This window comes from Ictalurus furcatus, chromosome 18, assembly GCF_023375685.1.
Source record: "Ictalurus furcatus strain D&B chromosome 18, Billie_1.0, whole genome shotgun sequence".
NCBI classification, from domain to species: domain Eukaryota; kingdom Metazoa; phylum Chordata; class Actinopteri; order Siluriformes; family Ictaluridae; genus Ictalurus; species Ictalurus furcatus.
In genome coordinates this window covers 21198117-21223486 of record NC_071272.1, presented here as the reverse complement: position 1 = coordinate 21223486, position 25370 = coordinate 21198117, and the positions used below count along the sequence as shown (strand labels likewise).

General features: G+C 38.7%; 1 protein-coding gene across 1 annotated transcript; it reads right to left on the bottom strand.

The window, feature by feature from the left end:
- Positions 1–518: 518 nt before the first annotated feature.
- On the bottom strand, positions 519–2654 carry ndr1 (nodal-related 1). The gene is made up of 3 exons (XM_053649213.1): positions 2214–2654; positions 971–1701; positions 519–671 (listed from the first exon to the last, which is right to left on the bottom strand). The coding sequence occupies exons 1-3, from the start codon at positions 2455–2457 to the stop codon at positions 519–521; spliced, it is 1128 nt and encodes a 375-aa protein (XP_053505188.1). The 5' UTR covers positions 2458–2654.
- Positions 2655–25370: the final 22716 nt, after the last annotated feature.

The window sequence follows — 25370 nt, the reverse complement described above, 5'->3', positions numbered from 1 at the left end:
AATCCCATATGCTAAACCATTATACAGTTTATAAACAGGAAAAGCAAGGCACTGGAGGAAATAGCTCTAGCTGCTGAGTCTCTAACTCATAGGAGCGGTTATTTATTCTAAGAAGTATAACACGGTGTAGTGATTCACTTAACTGACTCGATTCTTTTGAACTAGCTGTTCGAGTGAATCTATAAATTTGTTAGCCAGTCCGAATGGCTAATTATAAACCCTGAGCATGATGCATTATCAAATGGCTGTCTTTGGGGGAGAAAAAAATGGTTCATGTGTGATAATTGATTCACTTAAATGAGTCGTTTAAAAGGAACGAATCGTCCGTCGCTGGTATATGAAAGGGCTATGTTTCCTGAATGATGAAATGAAGAAATGTCTTTCTGCGCTGTCTACGTTTCTACATCGTCTCTCTGCTTAGTGCTAAAGTTCTCTGGCAGTCTCTCGTTGTTGGGAACGGGCTGGTAAAGACGCCGTAAGTGCTGAAGTCGATTTGGCTGAGTGTTTGGAGAGTCAGATCAGTGGCAGCCGCATGCCCCTGCCACCATGCCTTCGTGATGCCTCATCACCATCTTCCCGTTCTCATAGTAGAGCATGGAGAGAGGAGCCAGGCGTGTAGGTACACAGGATGGACACGGGACGCGGTCCGGTTGGTGTAGCTTCAACAGGCTCTGTGATAAAGAGATGGAAGTTAACATCAACAATGAGAAGAGATAAGGTTGACATAGCAGCCAGTTATAAAACATAATATTAATGACAATTCGTACGTCATATATAAGCCTAGGGCACATTTTAATGTTCACCCTGCTTTAACCCACACTTCAACTCAGGAAGGGCTGTTAATAAGGTGAATGGGTGGGTCAGATGGGAACATTGGGGACAGGGAAAACAAAATTTGCAGGACAAAGGATTCTCTATTTAGGGCACCATTTTGGACACAAGGCATACATTTTTGTTTGCCTCTCCTTACCTGCATGTATGCGTGATTCGTTGGCGCGAACGACTCGTCCACCGGTGTAGGGCAGTCACCTTCACAGCGGTATGCGTTGTATCTCTTTGGATAAATAATCCACTCGCTCCAACCAATCTGGTCAAAATCCACCCACATGTCCACCTTCTTGCACAGGGTCTTCTGTTCACCCTCAACTTGTGTGAGAGCTGGGACCGCACTGTCCCCTGCCGCCTCGCTCACCCTCTTATGCGCCCGGTGGTTGCGTTTGTGTCTCCGGGCCACAGGCTCAGACAGCGCCCGATCCTGAGCCACATACTTGGAGTGCTCAGCTGTCCGGATCAGCGTAGACGATTCTGTCCTCATCTGCTTGGAGTAAACCACCATCATGACGCTGTTGGTTGTCGGATGCTGGATGCCATGCTGAAGGTCCTGGGGTGCTCCGTCAGCCAGGCGTACCTGGGTGGGAGGCAGACCCCCCTGGTGTAGCCAGTTCTTCAGCAGCTGGGTGATATTCAGGACTCTCCAAGAGGAGTGTGAGGATGTAGACGTGCTCGACGCGTTGTCAATGCGACCCAGGTGAAGACGCTCCTCGGCGCCTTTGGGAGCGTGATAGATGTCCACCATGGGATGCTCAGAGGCGGAGAACTCTGGGAGGCGCAGGCGCAGCTCTGAGTGCCGCACATCGTCGCTCGCCGAGATGGAGGACATGTCAAACGTGACCGCCCACTTGTCACCCACCTGGTAGCAACCTAAAAAAACAAACAAACAAACAAAAAACCCAGACATTAGGACATGCCACAAACATCATAAACAATGCAAACCCAGACGCGTAAAGATCTTTAATTAATGTTTGGGGGTTAACAATTCCGAAGACAGCCTTCACACATCTGCAGTCAGGCGCAGTTAATAAAGTCGAAGACTCATATTGTTTAATTGTGTATTCCCACTTTTAAGCAGACGTCGTGAAGTTTGTATCTAATACACACTTTGAGCATAAGAAACGACTTGGGAAATAACAAGTCCAGTGCTGGCAAGCGATGGATGTGCGTCGTTCTCTGCTTTAACAGAAGCAGAATCATATCGTGCGTAAAAACTTTTCCCTCTGACGCTGCGTCATGTGGTCGGAAAATATTTCATCTATCCTAATAACGTTTAACCAGATTAAAATACCTTCAAGACCAAATTAAGTTTGTCAGTGATACTGTCTAGTTCCAAACCCTCAAATATAGGCTAGTTAGTATAAAAATACATAAATACTCACTTTTGGCGACGAGGCTGAGCACTGAATCGGAGTGGTGCAGAGATGCAAGTTCGTATCCGACTCCCGCGCTCGAAGTCCCCGCTGATTTCTTCCCGTCGCCGGCTAGTAAAGTCCGGTAAAGGTGCATCATGTAGAGCGGGTACGGTCCTTTAGCGGATCCGCGCTTCCTGCCGACGCGCTCACTGGCGGACACTGAGCGCACCCACAGCGCCACGCATAAAATCCCGCACACCAGCTGTTTCATAGTAATAACAACAAGAATAAATCCAACAGATCCAGTGGAATAAAACAGAGAGAGAGAGAGAGAGAGAGACCGAGGACAGACAGCTCCGAGGTCTGGTCTTGCTCTCTGGTCTTGCTCTCCTTGGAGGGAATGACTTCGGTTCGCTGATGTCGAGCCTATTAATTAAGCTCCTTTCCAAACTTACAGAAACTGCAGCGCCGTTTGATGATCCTCTGCGCGCGCGCTGCCTTTGAAGTGCTGCGTGTGATCCATGTCAAGGTCATCGGGCACCGAAACCAAGCCGCCTTTAGTGTGCGCCGAGGTGTGAACGCGCCGAAGCTCTTCTGCGGCTAAAACAATACCATGAGCCGCGCAGATGGATTCAAAGCGCGTTACTCTGATTAATGGGAGGAAAGTCAATCCGAATGCAATTGCATTTTGAATGATAATAAAGGAAGTCAGGGTTTTTTTTTTAATCTCTTTGTGCAATAATCACTTTCACCTTATTAGATGATGAGGAGGGAAAATGGTTTAGAGGAGCCTAATTACCCCAACCCCCCCCCCCCCTCTCTCTTTTAGAAACCTGCTCTATTTAATATAAAAAAAAACCTACACCGCGCTCATCCATGTTTTCGGACCCTTTCCGACTCCAGGTTTCCCAAGATCACAGGCACAAGCCATTTAAGGTGCTTAGAAGCCTTTTCTAATCTTGGTAAAAAATAATAATAATAAAAAAAATGTCTAAACTTATTAATAACGCTAATATATTGCTCACATGGGCTTTCAGGTGAATATCCCATAATTACGCGTGTGTAAATTGTGCAGTTAGGTAAACCACTTATAATCCCTTTATGATCTTTCATCTAATCGATAGGCCTATTAAACCGCCCAGATAGAAACATAACCACTGTATAGCCTAACATTTTCAGATAATGGGTTATACTACATGCAGGCTATCTAAATCAGCCGAAACAAACAAACAAACAAACAAACAAACAAAAAAAATCTAAAATTAAAGTTACATTTTAATATAAGCTAGTATAGGTAAATACAAAATAGAACAAATCTCTTTCTCTCTCCTCATACACACACACACACACACACACACACACACACACACACACAAATATCTAGGCTATATAAATAAAGTATAAATGAATATTCGTAAATATACCAGAGAAAAAACTTTTATTGTGAGTTTTCTATTGACATTTTTTTTTGTTATAGTTGTAAAATTCAGAACATGAATGACTATTTTCAGCCCCAGAGCCACCACCCAACTCCACCCACCCCACCCCACCCCACCCCCACATAAACACCCCTTTCTCAAAAGAGAATTGATTAAAGTGTGTAACGATAACACTCTGTAGCCTATACGAATGCATACAATTCTATTATTCATATAGCCTGGGTATTTATTTATGCATATAAGCGGACACATAAAGATGTAAAGTGCAAGATGGTCTATTATAATAATTACAATATAAATAGAATGGGGGGGGGGGGGGTTGAAAGACGTAATCATAATAAATAATAAAAGTGCAAACTACGAACAAGTCGTTGTATTGTATTCCTAATATATATATATATATATATATATATATATATATATATATATATATATATATATATATATATATATATATATATATGTTTTGTTTATTTATTTATCTGTTCGAAATATATGAATATTTAAACATGTATTTTTTTTTTTTTTCACCTGTAAATTGTCATATGGCAGAGAAGTGATTATGTTTATGCAAAAGAATCATCTGGTCCTTTTCTCATAGGGATATTTACTGAGGTTTATTGGGGTTTGAGCGGATTAATTGTCTTTACAGTGGCAGAAGTTTAATCACTCTGAGGAGATTTAAATGGAATAAAAACAATGGAATTAAAACTATACACCTGAGTATCGAGAATATGTGAAGCTGGAAACTGTCCTTGTCCATCTTGATTCGTTCCTGTTATAATCTTTAAGCAGCAGGAGTTTGGAAAATATTATTATTATTATTGTTGCTTCAGCCTTATAATAGAGTCTCACTATTCTGTTTATACCGAGACTGATGTCATTGTGTGTCCAGAGCAAACACAGACACAGACACAGACGACTTTGAAAGCTGTATGACATGGACATTTATATCATGTGTCCGACAGAGGGCGCTGGTTTACAACGTGTGTGGGATGCAGAGGCGTGAAGCCCTAGATGTGTATAAATTGCTGTAAAATGGAGATATGCCTGAATCAGTTTCCTTTTCATAACAAGTTGCTGGTTACAAGCATCACATTATTATTATTTTTTTTTTAAATATCAGTGATCACTAACCGTGTTCTTGGACATCTGCCTTTTCATATCTCAGGGGTTCTCAATGTTTTTTTAAATTTTTTTTAGCTTTGTTATTTTGTTGTTGTTTTTTGCAGCCAGGGCCCCTTTTAACACAATAATAGGACTTATTATTTAAATGTCTAAAATAATATTTTGACAATTTATTTGAATCGTATAACTTTCTATTCCTCATATTAATCCTCAATCACATATACACACCACATTTTATAAGCTCTGTCATTCGATTTCAGAAGAAGAAAAAAGCTTTTATTTGTAACATATACATTACAGCACAGTGAAATTCCATGATACGGCGCCCCTGGAGCAGGGAGGGTTAAGGGCCTTGCTCAACCCCTGACCTTCTGATCAGTAACCCAGAGCCTTAACTGTTGAGCCACCACTGCCCTTCAGTTGCAGTGAACTCAATAATAATAAATATAATACAACTGATGTAATTGTGGGCTGTGAGTTCCACCACTGTAACTACATTTAAACACATTTAATCACAGACCCCTGAATATGTTTCACAGACCCTGGAGGTTGTTGGTCTCCGCTTTGAGAATCATGCTACTACTGTACATAGCTTATTTACGGTTTAAATCCCATTTTATTTATAGGGCTGTAGAAACATGGTTGGTGATCACAGAATGTTTTCATAGCTGTTTATTACTGATACATATAATTTCATCCAGAGCTTCCCATGAAAAATCCACTGTACACATCCAATCCTCTCATTATCATGAAGATGGGAAAATGCTTTCAGATTCACTCTCGCTTTGGAACGTTAGAGGTCTAATGCTATGTATGAGGTGTCTTGATCTTGTCTGCGTTTACATAATAGAGGTCTGGTCGAGTCAATCAACTAAACATGGGACGTCTTACATGACGTCATACGTAAATGCCGAGTGTGCCGGATAGGCTAGTGTAGGTCATATTTGATGTTTATGACATAATCAGACATGCAAAAACTAGACTACATAACATGTAAAAAATTATATATATTTCTAATGACTTAAACAATTGCACATTTTAGAATAATGCTAAATGTGGACTAACAAAGCAAGTGAGATAATCTTACAAAGCTATGTGCGTGTTAACATTAGATACAGTCTTCAAAAATAGTTTCTTATTTAGGCAAAAATAAATAAAAAATCCAAATAATGACAAAACTTTTTTCTCTTTGCCATATGTCGATACCTGAAATGTGAAAAAACTAGTGAAAATGTACACATTTTGTGTCATGTGACAGGATTTTCATCACAAAAATGCATCAAGCATTTTTACTGCAAAAAAGGTCAAATGTGCATATGAAAACATGTTAAAAGCACATAATCTGTACAAAGTTATTGGACAATTAGCTAGGGTCTTTCTTGGCTAGCCAAGCTACCTAACTCGATGCAGTTTCATTTACAAAACACGTGAGGTCTTTACTAGATGATGAAATTGTCTTCTTTTCTATTTGATTTCTTGGTGGCTTGGGATCTTCATATATAAGCTGCAGACTATTTTTTTTTTTTTTTGTATTTCTTGCTGATGTTACAAAGTGATGCTGCTAGTTAGACATTAGCTATTTGCTGCATTGAAACAGAGTGAATTTTGTGCTTTCAACATTTTCATTGTGCTTGGTCAAAGTTGTAAGAACACCGTTACTTGGTAACTGGGAAATTATGGACATCATGGCCAAAATAACGACTGATGATAACATTGTAGCTGTTAAGCCTTTAAATACAGACAGTGTGAAGGTATACTGGCAATGAAAACAAAAGAAAAACATAAAGAATGTCAACAATTTCTTCATAAATTACTAAAAAAAAAAAAAAAAGACTAAATTTACAATGAAATTACACTTACCAGCAAAGAATGATCAGAAATACAAGTGAGCCATTTGTATGGATTTTTCTTCTAAATTTGGCAAACATATAATTCCATGATAATGTAACCTTGGTTTTAGTTACATGTGGCATTTAGTCTAATGTAGCTTTATCCATTTAGCTTGCTTACAAATTATTTATCATGCATGCATAGCGGTTACTTTGGTGTTAGGATGTTCTCTGGAACAAATCTTTCTTCAAGATCTCACCCCTCTCTCCCTCGAGCTGACTTTGATTGCGAGACATACCGCGTATCTCTATCAATGAAAGCAATGAACGCTCTGAGATTGTAATGAAGTATCAGTGTTTTTAATGCAGTGTGAAGTCACCGTATGGTGCAGGCACTTTGACACTGACTCGCTGGGACAATTCCAGCCCTATTTAATCAGCAGGGACACCAATTGTTGTCAATCTGTTTGCAAAACAGAGCGCGGCCTTAGGGCGACTCTATAATAAAAAAAATAAATAAAATAAAAGAGCAGCAGGAGAAGGAGAGCAGAATCGGGCCTTTGTGAGCGCTGGGAGAGCCATGCACTCGGGCGACAGGCGGCTGAAAAACAAAAAGCCTGTGAAATATGAAAGGGCTGCTCGACCTCCTCTGCGTCATTTGAATAATGGGGATAATTACTCCCGCTGCAGAGATGCACCTGCATTCGAAATAAGCCTTTGATACCAACTTTAATTCAGTGTGATCAGTGCTGTGTCATTAAGATACACCGCACGGATCCTTGCTTTTCTACGGCCAGAGAGATTCACTCAGCAAACGCAGCTAAATCGCAGCATGTTCTCATAACGTGGATTTTGTTGTGCAGATGAGTGCGAAACAATGGGTTGAAGTTCAGTAGGTGTACAGTGATCTGTGTGAAATTTAATGGAGGATAGTTCAGACAAAAACAAAACAAGACAATTTTCCACTTATGTGAAATGTAGTCGATTAGTCAGCTCTGTTTGGAGTCTGTCATTTGCTTATTTAGAGCAAAGAGGCTAATGATGCTATCATGCTAGGTTTGATGGACTATATCTTAGCTGGAAATTTTGTAAAAGACACAAGCACCTCAGGTCTTTTTTACTTTATCAAACCTTAAGTGTTTAGGTTTTTGGTTTGGTTCTCATTTGAGTGTTCTTATATTAGTGTGTGTGTGTGTTATCCTTTTGAAACTGCTTAACCTACATCAATGAATAATGATGATTTAATACAATTTTATATATATTTTATATATGGGGAGGCTGTGGATCAGGTGGTAGAGCGGGTTGTCCACTAATCGTAGGGTTCAATTACCGGCCCACGTGACTACACATGCCGAAGTGTCCTTGGGCAAGACACTGAACCCCAAGTTGCTCCCGATGGCAAGCTAGCGCCTTGCATGGCAGCTCTAGTACCATTGGTGTGTGAGTGTGTGAGTGTGTGAATGGGTGAATGAGACACAGTGGAAAGCGCTTTGGATAAAAGCGCTATATAAGTGCAGACCATTTAATAAATAGTGGTTTGTGAACCCTTTAGGATTTTCTATATATCTGCATAAACATGACCTAAAACAAATTCCTACTATTGTTAGCTTTGTAGAGTTTATAGATTCAGGTTTCCTTTCCCATTAAAGCACGGTTAATGTCTAAAGAGTAAGTGAGATCAACAGGCAAATTATCATTGGATTTATGTCTATACAAATTGGTATACATTTGATTGAATATTTCAAAGTCTACAGTAATTCTTGAATCTATACACCCAACCTGCACTGCGTCAACAGTTCAGGCTAGTGATGGTGGCCTAACAGTTTAAGGAATGTTTTCACAGCACACACTGGGCCCCTTAATATCATCTGAGTGTCATTTAAATGCCACAGCCACATCTGAATATTGTTGCTGACCACAGCAACAATTTACCTATCTATTAATAGCTACTTCTAGCATGATAACGGGGCATGCCACAAAAATTCATCTCAAACTGGCTCCATGAACATGACAATGAGCTCAGTGTACATTAACGGTCTCCCCAGTCACCAGATGTAAATTGATTCCTTAATTACGCATCTGCCATACAAGTCCTGTGAATTAGTTTTTACTTTAAATGTTATATATGACATATTAGAATTAGCGCATTAATATAAACCTGTGGTTTGCGCTTGCACTACTGTCAGAGCTGCTCTTATGGGAAGTTAGTCAACGTCTTCCGACCAATCGGAATCCAGAAATCAGCAGTGCTGTGGTATAAGTATACATGGATTTTCTTAGCTAAATGCCGTGATTTAACCCAATACATTTACTTGGTATCACAGTTTACTTTCTTGCAGGATGTTGCGTCCAAGTAAGTGATGTGCGGCGCCATTTCTCGCTCTAGTGGTTTTTATGTTATGGTGCCTGCTGCCATCTGTGCTCTTGCCTACATAATCTCTCTGTGCTCAGTGACATTACTCTTAGTCCTGTACTTTATCTGCTGAAGGACAGCTACCGGAGTCCAGTTACATTTATTTCACCACAGCCTACTGTAAACATGTCGCCCTGCTTGGCTGAGTTTGTTCTGGTGGCACTGTGAGAAATGGATTTTGCCGAGAGATTATTTCACGAATGAGCAGTTTATATTCAGGGTCATTTGAAGCCACTGTGACAGGGTAACACACACATACACACACCCACACACACCCACACACACAGAGCTTGTTAGAGTCTAGTTTAGTGTGAGGAAAGTCAGGGTTTCACAGATGGCACAAGAACATCCTACTAATTTGGCTTTATATATATATATATATATATATATATATATATATATATATATATATATATATATATGTGTGTGTGTGTGTGTGTGTGTGTGTGTGTGTGTGTGTGTGTGTGTTCATTGAGCTGGAGAGCAGAGTCATCCAAAAACAGAAAAAGCAAACGGTCTTTAGGTATATCCAAATGTAGAATATCCAAAAGAGCAGTACTTACAAAAGTCCAAAAAGGAACCACCATTGGGCATTCCCAAAACATGTGCACAAATAAGAACCTACTGTAGATTTATTACATGACAGTACAGATCAGATCTAACCTTCATCTTATACAGTACACTAGGAGTAATATAAGCCCTGTTAATACATTTATAATGGATCATCTTGTGCGCCAGGTACGTAGATCCAGTGAAACACCCGGCCAAATACCACGCCCCAGACTGGTTTAGCTAAACCTTCCCTTTAGATAACTAGTAGATAACTGGAATATAAGAGTACTGCAATAAAAAAATTGAGGTATAGACCTTAGAAACTGGGCCACTAGAGGGGGTATTAGGGTCCAGCCACTCCCACAGAGGATGTGGTAGTATGTTAGTGGCCCAAGGAAAGCCATAGGCTTTCAATTATTATGCTATAATGGTCTTGTCTTGGTGTATAAGAAAAGGCCTCCCGTAATTTTCTCGACCTTTTCCCATACATCAAGGGAGTATTCAACGATTGGTCCGTATTATTTCTTAGAGCATTTACTGTAGAAACACCTGAAAAGGGGAGATCCTGTAGGCGAACAAGATATGTAATATTCACTTCTAAATCTCACCATGGAACCAGAGAATCAGAATTAACCCAGGTTTTGATTGCTCTTATTTGAAAAGCTAAATTATTTCATTATATAATTTAAAATCAGGAAATGAAGGACCTCATCAGGTTTCTTACGCTGCATTGTCTTAAGTTGGATTCTGGGTATTTTTCTTATTCCAGATAAATCTAGAAATAGCCATGAAAAAAACATTCAGGCGGTGCTAGTGGTAACATAGAGAATAGAAAATTGACCCTTGGAAGCACATTCATTTTAAGAGTAGATATTCTTCCATGAAGAGCTAAACATAAGCGGGACCACCTATCTAAATCCTCCTTGATCTTATTCCAGAGGGTTTGATAATTACGTTTGGAGATAAGATGAATCGGAGAAGATATAGTGATGCCCAAATATGTGAACTGGTTAACTATGGGGATCAAGAGAGGTAAGCTATTGGATTCCTGTCTCGCTGCATCATTAAGAGGCATTAAAACGGATTTATTCCAATGAATTGTGTAGCCCGAGAGAGTACCAACTATATTGAAAAGATTTAAACATTCAGGAACGGATACGGAAATATTAGAAACATAGAGGCAAATATCATCAGCATAAAGAGAGATTTTATATGAGGTATTTACACAGATAATGGGTTGTATAGTTGACGACTGATGTACTGCTTGAGCCAACGGCTCCACTGATAAGGTAAAGAGCAAAGGTGGTAGTGGACAGCATTGGCGTGTACCAGCAAAAGATAGAGACACTAAAGAGCCAGTAAGAACACAAGCTGAGCAGCTATTATAGCGTCTTTTAACCCTTCTAATAAATCCTTGTCCGACCCCTACATGTTCAAGAACCGCCCAGAGAAAGCTCCATTCAATTCTATCAAAGGCCTTCTCCGCATCCGGCGCAATGACTTTCACGTGACGACAGATTTTGACAAAACAGTTTATAAAAGCCTTTCTTTTTTAAGGACCCAGAAAGGACAATTGTGGAATTATATACAAGATGTCAAAAGGTCAAGACTGTCTTAAAATTGACCAATAACAATGTCCTTTAATGGACTAATGTAATTCAGGCCAAGCTTGAGCAAAAATGGCCATCCATGAATGTCACTGGAGAGTCAGTGAGCACTGAGACTTGCTTGACAGGGGGGTAATAATTCAAACATACAGCAATTCATCTGTTCACCGTTATAATATGTCCATTTATGAACCTTGTTTGACCCAGTCTCCTCCCTTTTTTGGCCCATCCTGTCATTTTTCTTTCTTTCCATCTTTCTTTCTTTCTTTCTTTAACACTTATGGAAGGAGGCTGCATTTTTTTATTTTTTTTGCCTTATTAACTTCAAGAGAGAGAAAAAAAATGGCCATAATGTGAGTGATAACAGGAACTAACTTGTATTGCAGAACTGTACCATTAAATACGATTATAAGTGGATCAAAAAGTATACGATTCTTTATTGAATAAAAATGCTCATTATTGGTAAAGCTTTGCAGTATAAGAGGAGTAAAACAATTCGGGTTTGTCTCAATCAGCCCCCTAGTTCAGTAGCCAAGGCACTGATCAGGAAGTCTGATGGACTGGAACGTTTGCTCCCTAAAAAAAATCCCAGAATGCACCACAAAACTCAGGGAGCGTCGATACTCACTATGTTCCCTTACTGGAAATGATGTCATGTTTTCTGAAGCCTCTCAGCTTGAAAACAAAAACGGGGGACGGACTCGCAGCCAATTTCCGGCTACAAATTTAAGTAGCTTGTTGTAGTTGTTGTAGCTCTCAAATGATTACTCACGTTAGCGATTTGTAACTTTATTTGACGTTCTATATCTACGACGTTTGAGTCTAATGACTTTTAAGTGTTTAATGATTGAAAAAAATAAATCCACTAGCTTGCCTATGATCCTGCTTGACATATTATGACAGAAATACACGCGATTAAGCTAACAAATTTATATGACATATAAATCTTGAATATTTTTTTAAGTTATTGATTTTTGCTGACGTTTTACAATGCAAGTACGTAGTCATGTCACTGGAAATTCAGTTATCAGTGTCCAAATGTGGAGTCCTTACCAGTGCTGGTACTGAAATAGGGCGCTGTTTGAGACAATCTACATGCTGTTATAGGAAATTAATCAACCTCAGGGTGGTAACTCCACTTTATCCTACGACAGCACTACCTCGGGTGTTTTATTTCTTACTTCCTTATGTTGTTTTGTTCATTGGCTTTACCTTGTCAGGACACATTTTAAGTACCTAGCACATGTAGTCTACTTAATCAGTGTCGGAATTCCACACAAACACTTTAATATTCAATGTGCATGTTCGGGGGAGTGTGGCAATTGTGAGGTTGCAAATATAAAGGAGTGGCACAATTGTGTTTTACTGAAAGAATGGCACAGAGGGAACCAATATATAAAATCAAAAGTTTTCTATCAGTCCCTCGAGATGAAAGGGTTTGTATTATTTTCCAGATCAAAGGCACGTCCTTTCATTTAAAAAGCATACTTTTTTTGCCCCATCAATGGGAACACTTGCGTCTCAGACACTGCTTCTCAGTTGTGATGCTGCAAAGAAAATGTTACATGTGTTTTTCTTGGCTAACAATTCAGTTACAGCCACATCGCTATTGTTCTGCTTTACGGTGAAGCTGGAGATTTACTGCTGATATGGAGTGAGGAAAGAGAGCGAGATGTCAATATAGAGTGATGAAATCCATCTCTTGAACACGCCAAGATAAACATCAGCATGCCGTCTAATCTCGGATCCGGCATCCAGGCACGAAATAGCTCCACTGCTCAATATTCTTTTCAGAAAATTGAGTGTAGAAGAGAAAAGTGGCGTGTCTCAGGGGCACATTGTCAGTCTCTGAGTGTATCGCTCCTGTGAGACACATCTATTTCCGTTCCTCCCCAAATCTCACGCTGATCAATGATGACAGTTGAAAAATCTGACGGGTAAATCAGCAAAACCTCGTCAGCTTGCCTCTCGAACTCACCGAGGCAAGACCAGCAATATTAGCTCAGAGAGGAAAGAAAATACATATCATTTTCTTTTGCATCATGAAATTGTTTGTCTTTATTTAAGGTGGCTTTTTCAGACTGGGCTCATAATTATGCAGCTGGGATGGCGAGCTTGTTTCAGAGAGTATTTTAGTATCAAGAAATAGAGAATAACATGTCAATTTCCAGCATTGTCGATTTCTAAAAACAAACAAACAAACAAACATCTACATGCTGCAGATTCATACAAAAATAATGTCAGGTATAAATTCAATGATTTGGTATTGTTTAATCTAAGTTTGAGTTTAAGAGTTGCTCAAATGTGGCTAAGCACAAGCTGAGGTTTGAATGCTCTTCATTCCCTTACAGGAAAATCACGTAATTAATAATTATTCATGTGTGAAAATTAAACACTTCACTTAGACAAACATAGATAAACATAGACATTTCACTCAGACAAGCGTAGATATTTTAGACACTTCACATTATATGTTTCGTGCATTTTTTCCATGTGGTTGTTCCAGTGTGTCAGTGTAAATGAGGGCTCCGAGGAAGGATCCATGGATCCAGGATCCAAGATTTAGTTACAAAGCTGATAAATAAAGGGGTGATAAACAGGCCAATGTCAGAAAATATCAAAATGACAGAGCTCAACAACTAGACAAGACAATTTTTTTTTAAAACCAACATAAATAAAACTCATAACTCATATGGATGTTGGACAAACTGTAAGACTTCGCATCGTCTTTAAGCTCCTAAGGTCCATGAGAGTTGTAGAAGAAAAAAAAGAGTCAAAACTCATGGTGGGATGCCTTCTATAATTGGAGTAATGTGATCAGAATTAATTTTCCTGGCAAGGATGCAAGCTGCAACATTCAAAATGATCTAAATATTATTTAAAGAGCCAGAGCAGCCAGCTGGCAACACATTATGGTAATCCAATCTAGAGGTTATAAAAGTATGTCACTCACATAGTTACACAAGAAATACATAAGATCATGTGTGATTTTTGTTCCATTAAGGATTTGAACCCTCAAACCTTTGTTTACTAACCTGGAATTTTATAGTGAAAGTATAACCAAAAATTAAATCACATCAAATGCAGTCATAAGCCAAGATACCTTTGAGGTTTTCTTCTTCCATGTTGTACTGAAGCTGAGGCCTGAATTTTAGCATGAAGCAAACCGAATGTCTTCTGTAAATGATCAAATATTTGCGTCATCTCGGTCGACTTCATGGAGTTGTTCAGTGTCTTAAACAGACTCGCTGATGTGGCTTCTGATGTTGTATGACAAACCGTTGTCTGTAAACAGATAAAAAGACATTGCAGAGCTAAAACAGCTGTAACTTAGCTGCAATTTTATTTTCTTGCTCATGTGTAACGGCACATAGTTTGGTGTCACTCTGATTCATTTTTGGTTGCTTTAATCACTAAGCTCCCATGTACAAATGGGTGACAAATGAAAGGAAAAGCCAACATAAAGTGTTCTAGGAAGGCCTTGGGCGTAATTTTTCCCTCAGCTGGTGTTGTTATGGTGGTGTGGAGAGCTCTGTCTAACACGTCTCTACAAAATCTCCCACAGATGTTCAGATCTGAGTGTGAAAGCGTTTGGTTTACATCATTCTCATTGCCATCAGAGCATTCAGTGAGCACTCGTGATTGATTTGCAGTGAAGCTTGACTCTGGGTATGATTTACTTTCATTCATACAAGTTTGCTAACATATCTCATAAGTCTGCTGCACAAAAAAGAAAAAAGGAAGACGAACTGGCTACTTTTGCATGTGTGTATACGTGTTTCAATTCAATTCAATTCAATTTTATTTGTATAGCGCTTTTTACAATAGACATTGTCTCAAAGCAGCTTTACAGAAATATCAACATGGTATACAGATATTAAAGGTGCGAATTTATCCCAACTGAGCAAGCCACTGAGTGGCGACGGTGGCAAGGAAAAACTCCCTAAGATGTTTTAAGAGGAAGAAACCTTGAGAGGAACCCGACTCAGGAGGGAACCCATCCTCATCTGGGTAACAACAGATAGTGTGAAAAAGTTCATTATGGATTTATATGAAGTCTGTATGGCCTTAGGAGCAGCCGTAGTCCCAGCAGTCTGGAATTAGAGAAGATTTGAGCTCCATCCAGAGGCAGAAAGGATCTGGATCTCTAGTATCTCCATAAATTCATGTGTGTTCATAAGTTTCCTTGGGAGCCTTTGGCCGCCTGAATAATATACACATCAGGTATGTCCATCTGTACTGAATATAATAATATGTGTAGGTGTGTGTACAGGTGTGAACTGCAGATGTCTATCCATCATAATAAAGGGTTGATTTTAGGGTCATTTAATGTATTTTTTTATGGTGTTATTTATTTTTTCAATGTGTCCGGGTGTGCATTTTAGATCTTCAATGACAGTCATCCTCTTTTCTCTTTTCAGCCTCGAGTTGCGGTGAGAGTATCTTCAGCTGCCTGAGATGACACGTTTCGTCTCGCTTTGATTGCTGTCAAATCAAACAGACGCAGTAAAAGCTGTGCATCTTCTAGTGCTGTCATCATATCTGATCTTTTGATTTCTGCATTGACTGCATGATGCCAGCCTGTCCTTGCCATGCTATATACCATATATGATACTTATAAACTCAATGATTAGAGTGAGCGAAATATATTTGGTTCATTTTCCACTTAAGTCTGAGTGGCGGATGTATAGCGCAAAGTTGGGTTTAAAACGTGGAGCACTCCAAATGTGACGTAAAATATGGATAATGTATAATGAGTGTTCTCCGAGTCAGACGGTTTTAGAGCATGCTTGGTTTTCTTATGAATAAGATCGCGTTGAATTTGATGTGGTCACGTCTATCAAGGCTATGAAGTTTGAGGTCAGTGCTCCCTGAATGGTTCTTTCAGAAACCAAAAAAAGGGAGCGATGGAGGACGTGATAGAGATTCATTTTATTTTTTATTGTTTAGAAGATTAAGCAATTGCATGGCTTATTCATCACAGGAAGACACGAGAAATGATAGGTGATATTAGGGTCAGAGAGAATTACTGGGGGGCCCGGGAATATAAACATGACTTAGAAATTGTTAAGAACATGCTGTTTCCTGGCTGTAAAACTCCTTCGGTGGTACCGATGGACACAAAGGCCATGCCTTCTACAAAAGCAATGCCTCCTTCACTGTGACTGACATGCAGATGCCACGCCTCCTTCACTGGCATTTACCTCTGACATTTACAAGCACTGACACTGGAGACTCTGTCCAAAAGTATTAAATAGATCCATAAAAGTTCATATCAACAATGATACATAATTCTTTGTTAAATAACAGCACATTTTAAAAAATCTGCTTATTATTAGTCTTCGATTATATGGAGCACCCGCCATACAAAGTCCCTGTGAATGAGCTGTTAATGTATTAAATTGATAACGTATTAAAACAAGCACATTAATAAAAACACATATAAATATAATATAAACACGTATAAAAGCACATAAAAATACAGTATATTATAAACAAGCACATTTGCTGGAGCTGATGTAATAGAAAAACTATATCACGTTGTTGTTTAATTCTCAAATCTGATTGGTCAGAAGACTTTGTCCTTTCTGATTTTTTGGTAACATGACATTTTTAAAAAAAAATTTTTTTGGCTCACTAACTTCAAATGAGAGAGCAAAAAGAGAGGCTGGTGAGGAAACAACAGGTCACAGCTGCTATAACGTAAGTGATGACAGGAACTAACTTGTTTTGCAGACATTCCAGAACATTAAATGTAACAATAAATGGTTGAAATGCAAACGTATGGAACACCAGACACTTAATTTGAAAGGGGTATAAATAAGACAGGTTCCAGCTACAAAATGTGTCATTTGATCGAGTGTATCAACTTTATTTATTGGCACGGTTTCAAAGAGGACCATTGTTCATTGTTTGCTTGTCCAAAAATGTCAAAAACCCCAACAATGTCCATGTACTTATTTTTTCACCCGACTGTAGTTCAATCCTTATATTGCATTCATAATTATTTGCCCAATTTGGTATTTATAAGTTTCACATTCAAATTCTGACATTATGTAAACACGCGAAGACTCTTGTCCTTTTGCTAGCTATGTTGTTCAGACTTACTCACTCTGACTGAGAAGTGAGCTGGAACATGCAGTTTACTGGAGTGTGTATGTCAAATTTCAAGTGTTTCAGTCTCCGAGAAAGCCAGTGACCACATCAGTAAGTAGAGCTGAGGAGTCAACATGACAGGCCCCAGAGGGGAGAAACAGTCTGTTCAAATCAGTCTGCATTCATGTGAATGCAGCGGTGGTGCCTGGTTTCCAGACTGTAAAACACATACAATAAACACTGCACTTATTCGCACTCCTCACGAAAAAAGACCGATAAATAAATAAATATATACAATGAATAAGACATGCGGTAAGTGATTTTTAGCTTTTAAATATGGAGATGCTGTCTAGTCTTGTTTTAATAGCATTTATAGGCCCGTGCTCACTAATTAATGCTCTTGTGGCTGAACGAGCAAAGCCCCACAGCCACGCTCCAAAATCTAGTGGAAAGCCTTCCCAGAAGAGTGGAGGTTATTATAACAGCAAAATGGAGCTAAATCTGAAATGGGGTGTTCAAAAATGTCTGATTATGCAACCCCAATTCTGAAAAAAATGTTGGGACAGTATGGAAAATGCAAAAAAAAAAACAAAAAAAAAACAACCAAAAAGAATCATTTGGAAATTCAGTTCACCCTGTACTATATTGAAAACATTATTAACACATTATTTGATGTTTTACTTTGTGAATTTCATTTATTTTTGTAAAATACACACTCATTTCAAATGTGATGACTGCAACACACTCCAAAAAAGTTGGGACAGTCGATTGTTTACCGCTCTGTAACATCACCTTTTCTTTTAATAACACTTATTAAGCGTTTGGGCGCTGAGTGAAGACAGCAGTTGGTTTAGTTTAGCAAGTGAAATTTTCCCCATTCATCCATTATGCATTTCTTCAGATGCGCAACTGTACAAGGCCTTCGTTGTCTCATTTTGCGCATCATAATGCGCTACAGATTCTCAATAGGAGACAGGTCAGGACTGCAGGCAGGCCATGCTAGCACCCGCACTCTCTGCTTACGCAACCATGCGCTTGTAATCCGGGCGGAATGTGGTTTGGCGTTGTCCAGATGGAAAATACAGGGACATCCCTGGAAAAGACGACGTCTGGATGGTAGCGTATGTTGCTCCAAAATCTGTACATATCTTTCTGCATTAATGCTGCCCTCACAGATGTGTAAGTTACCCATGCCATGGGCACTGACACGCCCCATACCATGACAGATGCTAGCTTTTGGACCTGACGCTGATAACAGCTTGGATGGTCCTTTTCCTCTTTAGCCCGGAGAACACTATGGCTGTTTCTGGACAGTGTTGATGTACGGCTTCTGCTTTGCATAGTAAAGTAACTGTATCTGTGGATGCAGTGGCGAATGGTGTTGACTAACAAAAGTTTACTAAAGTATTCCCGAGAACATGTCAGGATATCCATTACAGACTCATGAAGGTTTTTAAGACAGTGACGTCTGAGGGATCGGAGATCACGCGCATTCAGAAGTGGTTTTCGGCCTTGCCCTTTACGCACCAAGATTTGACCGGGTTCCTTGAATCTTATAATTATATTCTGCACTGTAGAAGGTGAAAAGCCAGCTTAACATAGCTGGAAAACACAATATGCTTATGTACCACTTCCTTTTAAATTTTCAACTCGTCCTAACATCCGAATGTTTTACCTTATATATCAGAATGTGCTTATCACTATATATTTTTTTTAAAAGAAGAATTTTTGTACTTATATCCATTAGCTGACTTGCGTGTAGGTCAACATCCATCTGTCTCTAGTGCTGAACGCCCTTTGGTTTTCCCACATCGTGATGGATTTCAAAGGGAATTTACATGCGTGCAATGTTTGAATGGAAAATTTAAATCACTGTGCATATTGCTCAGGTTGTAAAATCATGTTTGACCATGTAGGCAATAATTCTGCTGCTGACTATAAATGTGAGGATGCCTATACAAAAGGCATGAAGAAGTAGTAAGGTATGCTTTTTTACGACACTTGGCAGTACTGACAAAATCATTTTCTGCCTGACTGACATTACAGTTATAGCGGAAGAGAATTAATCTGCAATGGCACATAAGTACAGAACTCATGCTCAAAACAAGCATGGATACAGCAATCAATCCTCAATAGACAGCAGGGGTAAACACAAAATGCACAGGGTCGGAGGGTGCAGGAGTTATGGCAGCTTTTCAAGATAATGAGTAAGCTCAGTGAAGCTTTAAGGGTGGAAATGATGGTAGGGAGAGGGTGAAATCAAACCTCCAATTTGACCTTCATACAACTAACACTACACACTTGTCAACAATATGACTTTTTTTTTTTTTTCCCCCTATCAGCCAGAATTCAGAGGTTCAGAGACGTCATACATATTTTTCCCCCCTGTCTATAGTTACTTCAAGATCACCGGACAGAAAAATAGGTCATGTTCACTGTTTCACCATGTTTATGAGAAGATCCAACACAAATGGTTCACTCTTGGGGTATTCACAAGTTCAAAAGCCTTACCCGTAGCCACATTCCAAAATCTAGTGGAAAGTCTTCTCACAAGAATGGAGGCTGTTATAGCAGCAAAGGTGGGACCAACTGTAGAATGGGATGTTCAACAAGCACTTTTGGGTATGACGGTCAGGTGTCTAAATGCTTTTGTCCATATAGTGTATATACATTATATTGGCTTGATTTAATTTTTGTAGGAAATAATTCAATAAATATCGAGCCACATCACACCACCCAGTTATTGCTTATTTTGCTAGAACTGTACACGTACAGCAAAGCGTTTTATTCCTTACTTATTTCCACCTCATATAACTGTGCATTTCCATATACAGTATGTACTAGTACCAACGGTGACGGCATACATGTTTAGATCTCATGTGAGGATGATATAAATAGATCAATTCTAAAAATCTTACTAAAATGTAATAGACCTCTGTAAGATTATATGTACCAAATATGGCAGTTGGATCTTTATTATGCCATGTTGTATTTACTTTCTTTTATGCAAGTATTTTCATTCTCTGGTGCCTGCAAAAATGGCCCTGGCATGTGAACAGTTACATCATCCACATCAAAATGTTTCTATGAAATTTGGACAGTTTATATCTTAATTGATAATTTCCACTTTAGTCACCAACTCTTTTAGAGCGCAGCCACGATGGCAATGGGATGAAATAGATTCATTAAGCAATAAATAAGTAAATGGATGAATGGAAAAATATCAATTATACAGTACAGATACAGGTCTCATATCTAGCATGTACATTACTGCCCTGTGTGCTTTGTGTCTCTTTAAGTCTGTAAGAATCAATCAGTTCATGGAAAGAGGCCAGCCTGTCACATCGTTACACCAGGGAGCTTGCGGGATGTGAGTGTACGTTCGGACTGGATAGACTCAAGTCTCATAGTCGAAATGAAAAGATGTTCACATTTTTTGAGAATGATTGCTTTAAAGCAATGTGGGCCTTCTCATTGTAATATAAAGTTCCTGCCTTATGAGGGAATTGGCCTCTCATACGAAAAGAGGTTTTTCTGGTCTAAATGGAAAATGGTTTCATTAAAATTCAAAGCTATTTTTGCCCTTAAGACATAACTATAATGATTAGTAAATGATCAGTAGGTAGTGATTAGTGCTTGAAACACTGACACTTTTTGCAGTGTGGTAACTAAAGTTGGGGCTTTGCAGTTAAGAAACCACTGATTGATTGGTCAACATAAGGTCCTAGATTTAGCATTTCCAGTGTCATTAGCAAAAATTTCCATGAACCCTTTACTACAGTAACAGAAATGTATATTTTCTTTCTCCTTCCTGCTCAAGTGTGAGGCTGGGAATTAGCAAACAGTACATTGGTACAGCAGAAAGCTAGTTTATTAGCTTGCTAGTTATCTACTAGGAAAGTTTTGTGACAAGATATATATTTTTACGTATGAACTAGCTATGACCATGCAAACACATTATTTGGCGATTGTATTACTTGCACCATTGTCGTTTTAGCTATCTAGCTAGCTATTATATCTTACTAACGAAACAATATATTAACTAGCAGCAACTAGCGAAGCTGAGTGTGTTTGTGTTCCTGGAACACACAGCAAGATGTCGTTTAACGCTAAATCTGCATGAATGATTATGTTCACGTGTGATTGTTGACCACGGTTCACTTATTTTCAGATCTGGTTTTCTCACATGAATCACTTATTTCACGTATGATTTCTTTCACACGATACATTTATTTTTCCATGTGATTTTCTAACGTAATTCACTTATTTTCAAATGATATTACTTATATTATTTGCATAATGTGTTTATTTGACTTGTGTTTACTTTACCTGTGTTTACATAACACGCTGAAATGCACCCAAACCACACCATGTTTTTTTAAAATATGATTATTCTCTATATAATACACGTAAGCACATGTGTATGTGATTTTTCAGTAAGGTCAATTGCACAGGCAAATTAGTCTCCTTATTTATGTGCACAGTAAATCAGGACCTAAATGACCTTGTTTACTTTTTTCATTGCTTTTTTTTGTAAGAACTTCTTCAGAGTAGGAGCCTTCTAACAGTCTCCAGGTCCCTTCTCTAATAAATTCTTTAGCTCACCCATGGCTGCGGTGGTGCAGCTGAGTATGGTCGAGTCACCCTGCAGTTACTGTCCTCGTGCCACTTCAGGTTTGTTTACAGACAGGAACTAATCAAGAGGATACGGGGTGAAGCAAAACATCAACACCACTGAAACCCTGCTTAAGTAATATTTTCACATTTTGGTCACATACTGTTGATGTGCTGTGTGACTATGGATTGAAGGAGGTTTAAGCTTAGCTTCTCATCATGTAAGTCTTACATTTGCATTTATATTTAAAGACTTTTGCAGGCACCCTTATCCAGAGCAACTTACAGAATTGCTTTCTAGTCTCCATCAAAAACATCCTTGTGGTGGTATAAATAAGTCATGGTCTAAAGCCCTATATGGACTGGTGGATAGGTTATGTAATTATTACTGGAGTATCTCTGGGATTTTAGTCCTGTTTTTTTTTTTTACAGACTGCGTTTGGAAATATTACACTATATTTTACCTATATAGTATGTAAAAAATGACTAGTAGAAATAACAATAAGTGATACGGTATATAGTGTATCCTGTTTGAACTGACATGTTGCTAAGGATTTCATTATGTCCTGTGGGGAAAAAAAAAGGTTTTGTGCTTTTTCTTCATTATAAATTCACACTAGGAAGCGCTTGCTCTTTTCTGTCGTCTCCTACCTAAACGAAAAGGACACCAAGTCCATGTTTAAAATACAAAACGATAAAATATGGACAAAAATGTTTACAAGGACATTGTCAGAGAAGTGACTCTTCCAAGGATTTTGCGTTAGTTCCTTTTAAATTCCTAGTACAGCCTGCCTACATGTTATGGTCATGTGACCTACTTTTAATCAAGCATAACTTGCAAGGCCACACCCTCTACAACATGCACTTATAATAAAGGTCAAAACAATCAGCGTGTATGAAAAAAATGTGGTGGAGGTAGTATGCATGGAATTTTTAGCAGGAGAACCATCATGAAGACAGGGCTATCACTGTCATTTATAACAAGAGTGCTTATCACACACGAATCAATCATAATTACTACAGTCCAACCGCAACATTGCTTAACAGACATATGTCCAGAAAGCTAATTCTGTCCAAACAGGATTTAAGAAAACGATCAAGCTGAAACCCTGTGTAACAAGAAAAACGTCCAAGTCAAGGGAGTTTTTTTTCTTGCTAATTATTAAATTTGTACTAATTCAAGTGCTTGGTTAAGAGGTAGGTCTTTAGTCTTCATTTGAAGAACGTCAGTGTCTCAGCTGTTCAGACAGCCAGGGGAAGTTCATTACACCGCCTAGGTTCAGGACAGAGTCCTGATGCATGTCTTCCTTGTTATCCCTTGAGGGATAGTGGATCGAGGCTTGAAGGAAGCATAGAGCAGCGCAGGTTTTAATTAGTGTCTTCAGGTACAGTAGGTAAATCTACAGGAAGTCAGCGGACGGAAAGATTTTGGAGAACATGAGGAGGTGGAAAACAAGTCTTGCAGGTGCATTCTGGATCAATTGCAAAGGTCAGATCATGAGATGAGCAGGTCATGAGATGGTAACGGTCTGAACAAGCATCTGAGTGGCCGTCGAAGATAAAAATGGCCTGATACTTCTGATATTGTAAAGGAGAAACCTGCATGACTGGATCAGGCAAGAAGTATAGTTGGTTGTCCAGCACTACCCCTAGGTGCATTGCCAGATGGTGTGATCTGAGAATGTTTGTTTGAATTGTTGGAATATTACTTGCTTTGCGAGTTTAAGTTTATGGATTTTTTTTTTTACACATATAACCTTGAAAGAGCCAAAAGTTTGTAACACACAGGTAAGGTTTATAGGTGAGATTTGTGATATGTCCTTTCATCTTTTGCCCCGTCCCTCGATGTCAGTTTGTAGTTACTGACTGACAGTTGATTCATCTGAAACTCACCTCTCCTCTATCGTTAGCCAATCTATGCTGTTAATTGCCTAGCATCTCTAGGCAGCAGGAATGATTTATTGAACCTGTGCATATGATATTGATTGCAGTGACACTCAACTCACTGATTATACCTGCATCCCAAAGCTGCAGCCTAGCTCTGAGGCTCTACAATGGCCTCAGTATTCAATTATGCAAAATAAGACATTTCAACAGGGCAATTAGCATGGCTCCTTCCCTGTACAAGCATCTTAATGTTGTAATTGGATATTTCCATAAAGTATATTTTACACTAGATAAACCAGCTATTCATTATGTAATGTCATGTATAATTCTTACAATGTTAATCAAATAGTTTCTGGATGATTTTTTTCACTTGTTCCTTTCATAATAACATTGCAATTTATTTGGACTTATTCTAAATTTGGTTATTTCAAGAAAAAAAACAACCAATAACACCCCCCCCCCCCATCACCCACGGTTATTCCTTTTATAATAACACTGTGATACAAATAAGATTAATTTTAATTAGCCTTATCCTATTGAAAGATGATTGTCCTCCTTTTTCAGAAATAAATGCTTGAAATATCCAAATTTACAACAAGATAATTTCAAGTTTTAAATGAGGAAAATGTCTGTAAACAGGCTTTACAGTCTTATTGTAATTTCACAGTGAGAAATATTAGATCAATTTGCCTATATTTTAATGGCTAAGTTTTTTTTTTGCAGTGTTTCTTGAGTTTCTTCATACACTGCAGCATCGCAATGACTCAGTGTTTAAATGAAATCTTTGATCTAATTGAATTTCGTGGTAGTGTGGACAGAAAAACGGCATCCCGCTGTGAGACATATGGGCCACCCATGTGTGAGATGCTGAACTTTTTTGGACGCAACACCTCAACTGTGCTTTCACCGGCGTTGTGTTCTTCATGGGCCCCTCTTAGCAATAAGGTTCTCTGAAGAGGGAATGAAAGAAAATATCACACATTTACCTATTTTGAATATCGTCTATAACGTAAAAGAGAATTAAAGTGAAAGTCATGCCAGGTAATGAAGTGGCATTTGTAGTGCTGTGGAAAGTTGAACTACTTTTCTTTTCAGTCTAAAAACTTATTACAACTCTATCTTCCCTCAGGTCACCTTGTAAGAATGTCTGCTAGTGTGTTATTATAAAATCCCAGATGCTCATCACCTCCAAGAATATATTTTGATGAGAAATTTAAAACTGTGAGCCAAAATAAATTCTGTTTAACCTGACAGATGGTGGGCTTTTAGATGCAGAATCAGTTGTAAAGCCCAATAGATGTTATTGCTGTATGAAAAGGCTGATTATGGTACAGTCTCAAAGGAGAAGCTAGCTAAATTAAACCCTCAGTAAAAAACATCAATCAGTAAAGTTACATAAACACTGAGACAAGAGTTTAGTTTAATCACATAAGTTATATCGTACAAAGACGATTAGGACGGTTGCAAATTAAGCGTATAATAAGCAGCCAATCAAATTTTGGGTGAATTGTATAATAATAATAATTGGATAATTGGATAATTTTTTTCCAGACTTCCTATCCATCTAAAATAGAGCCCAAGTTAAATCTTGCTTACTGTGAATGTTGTCAAATGTGCTG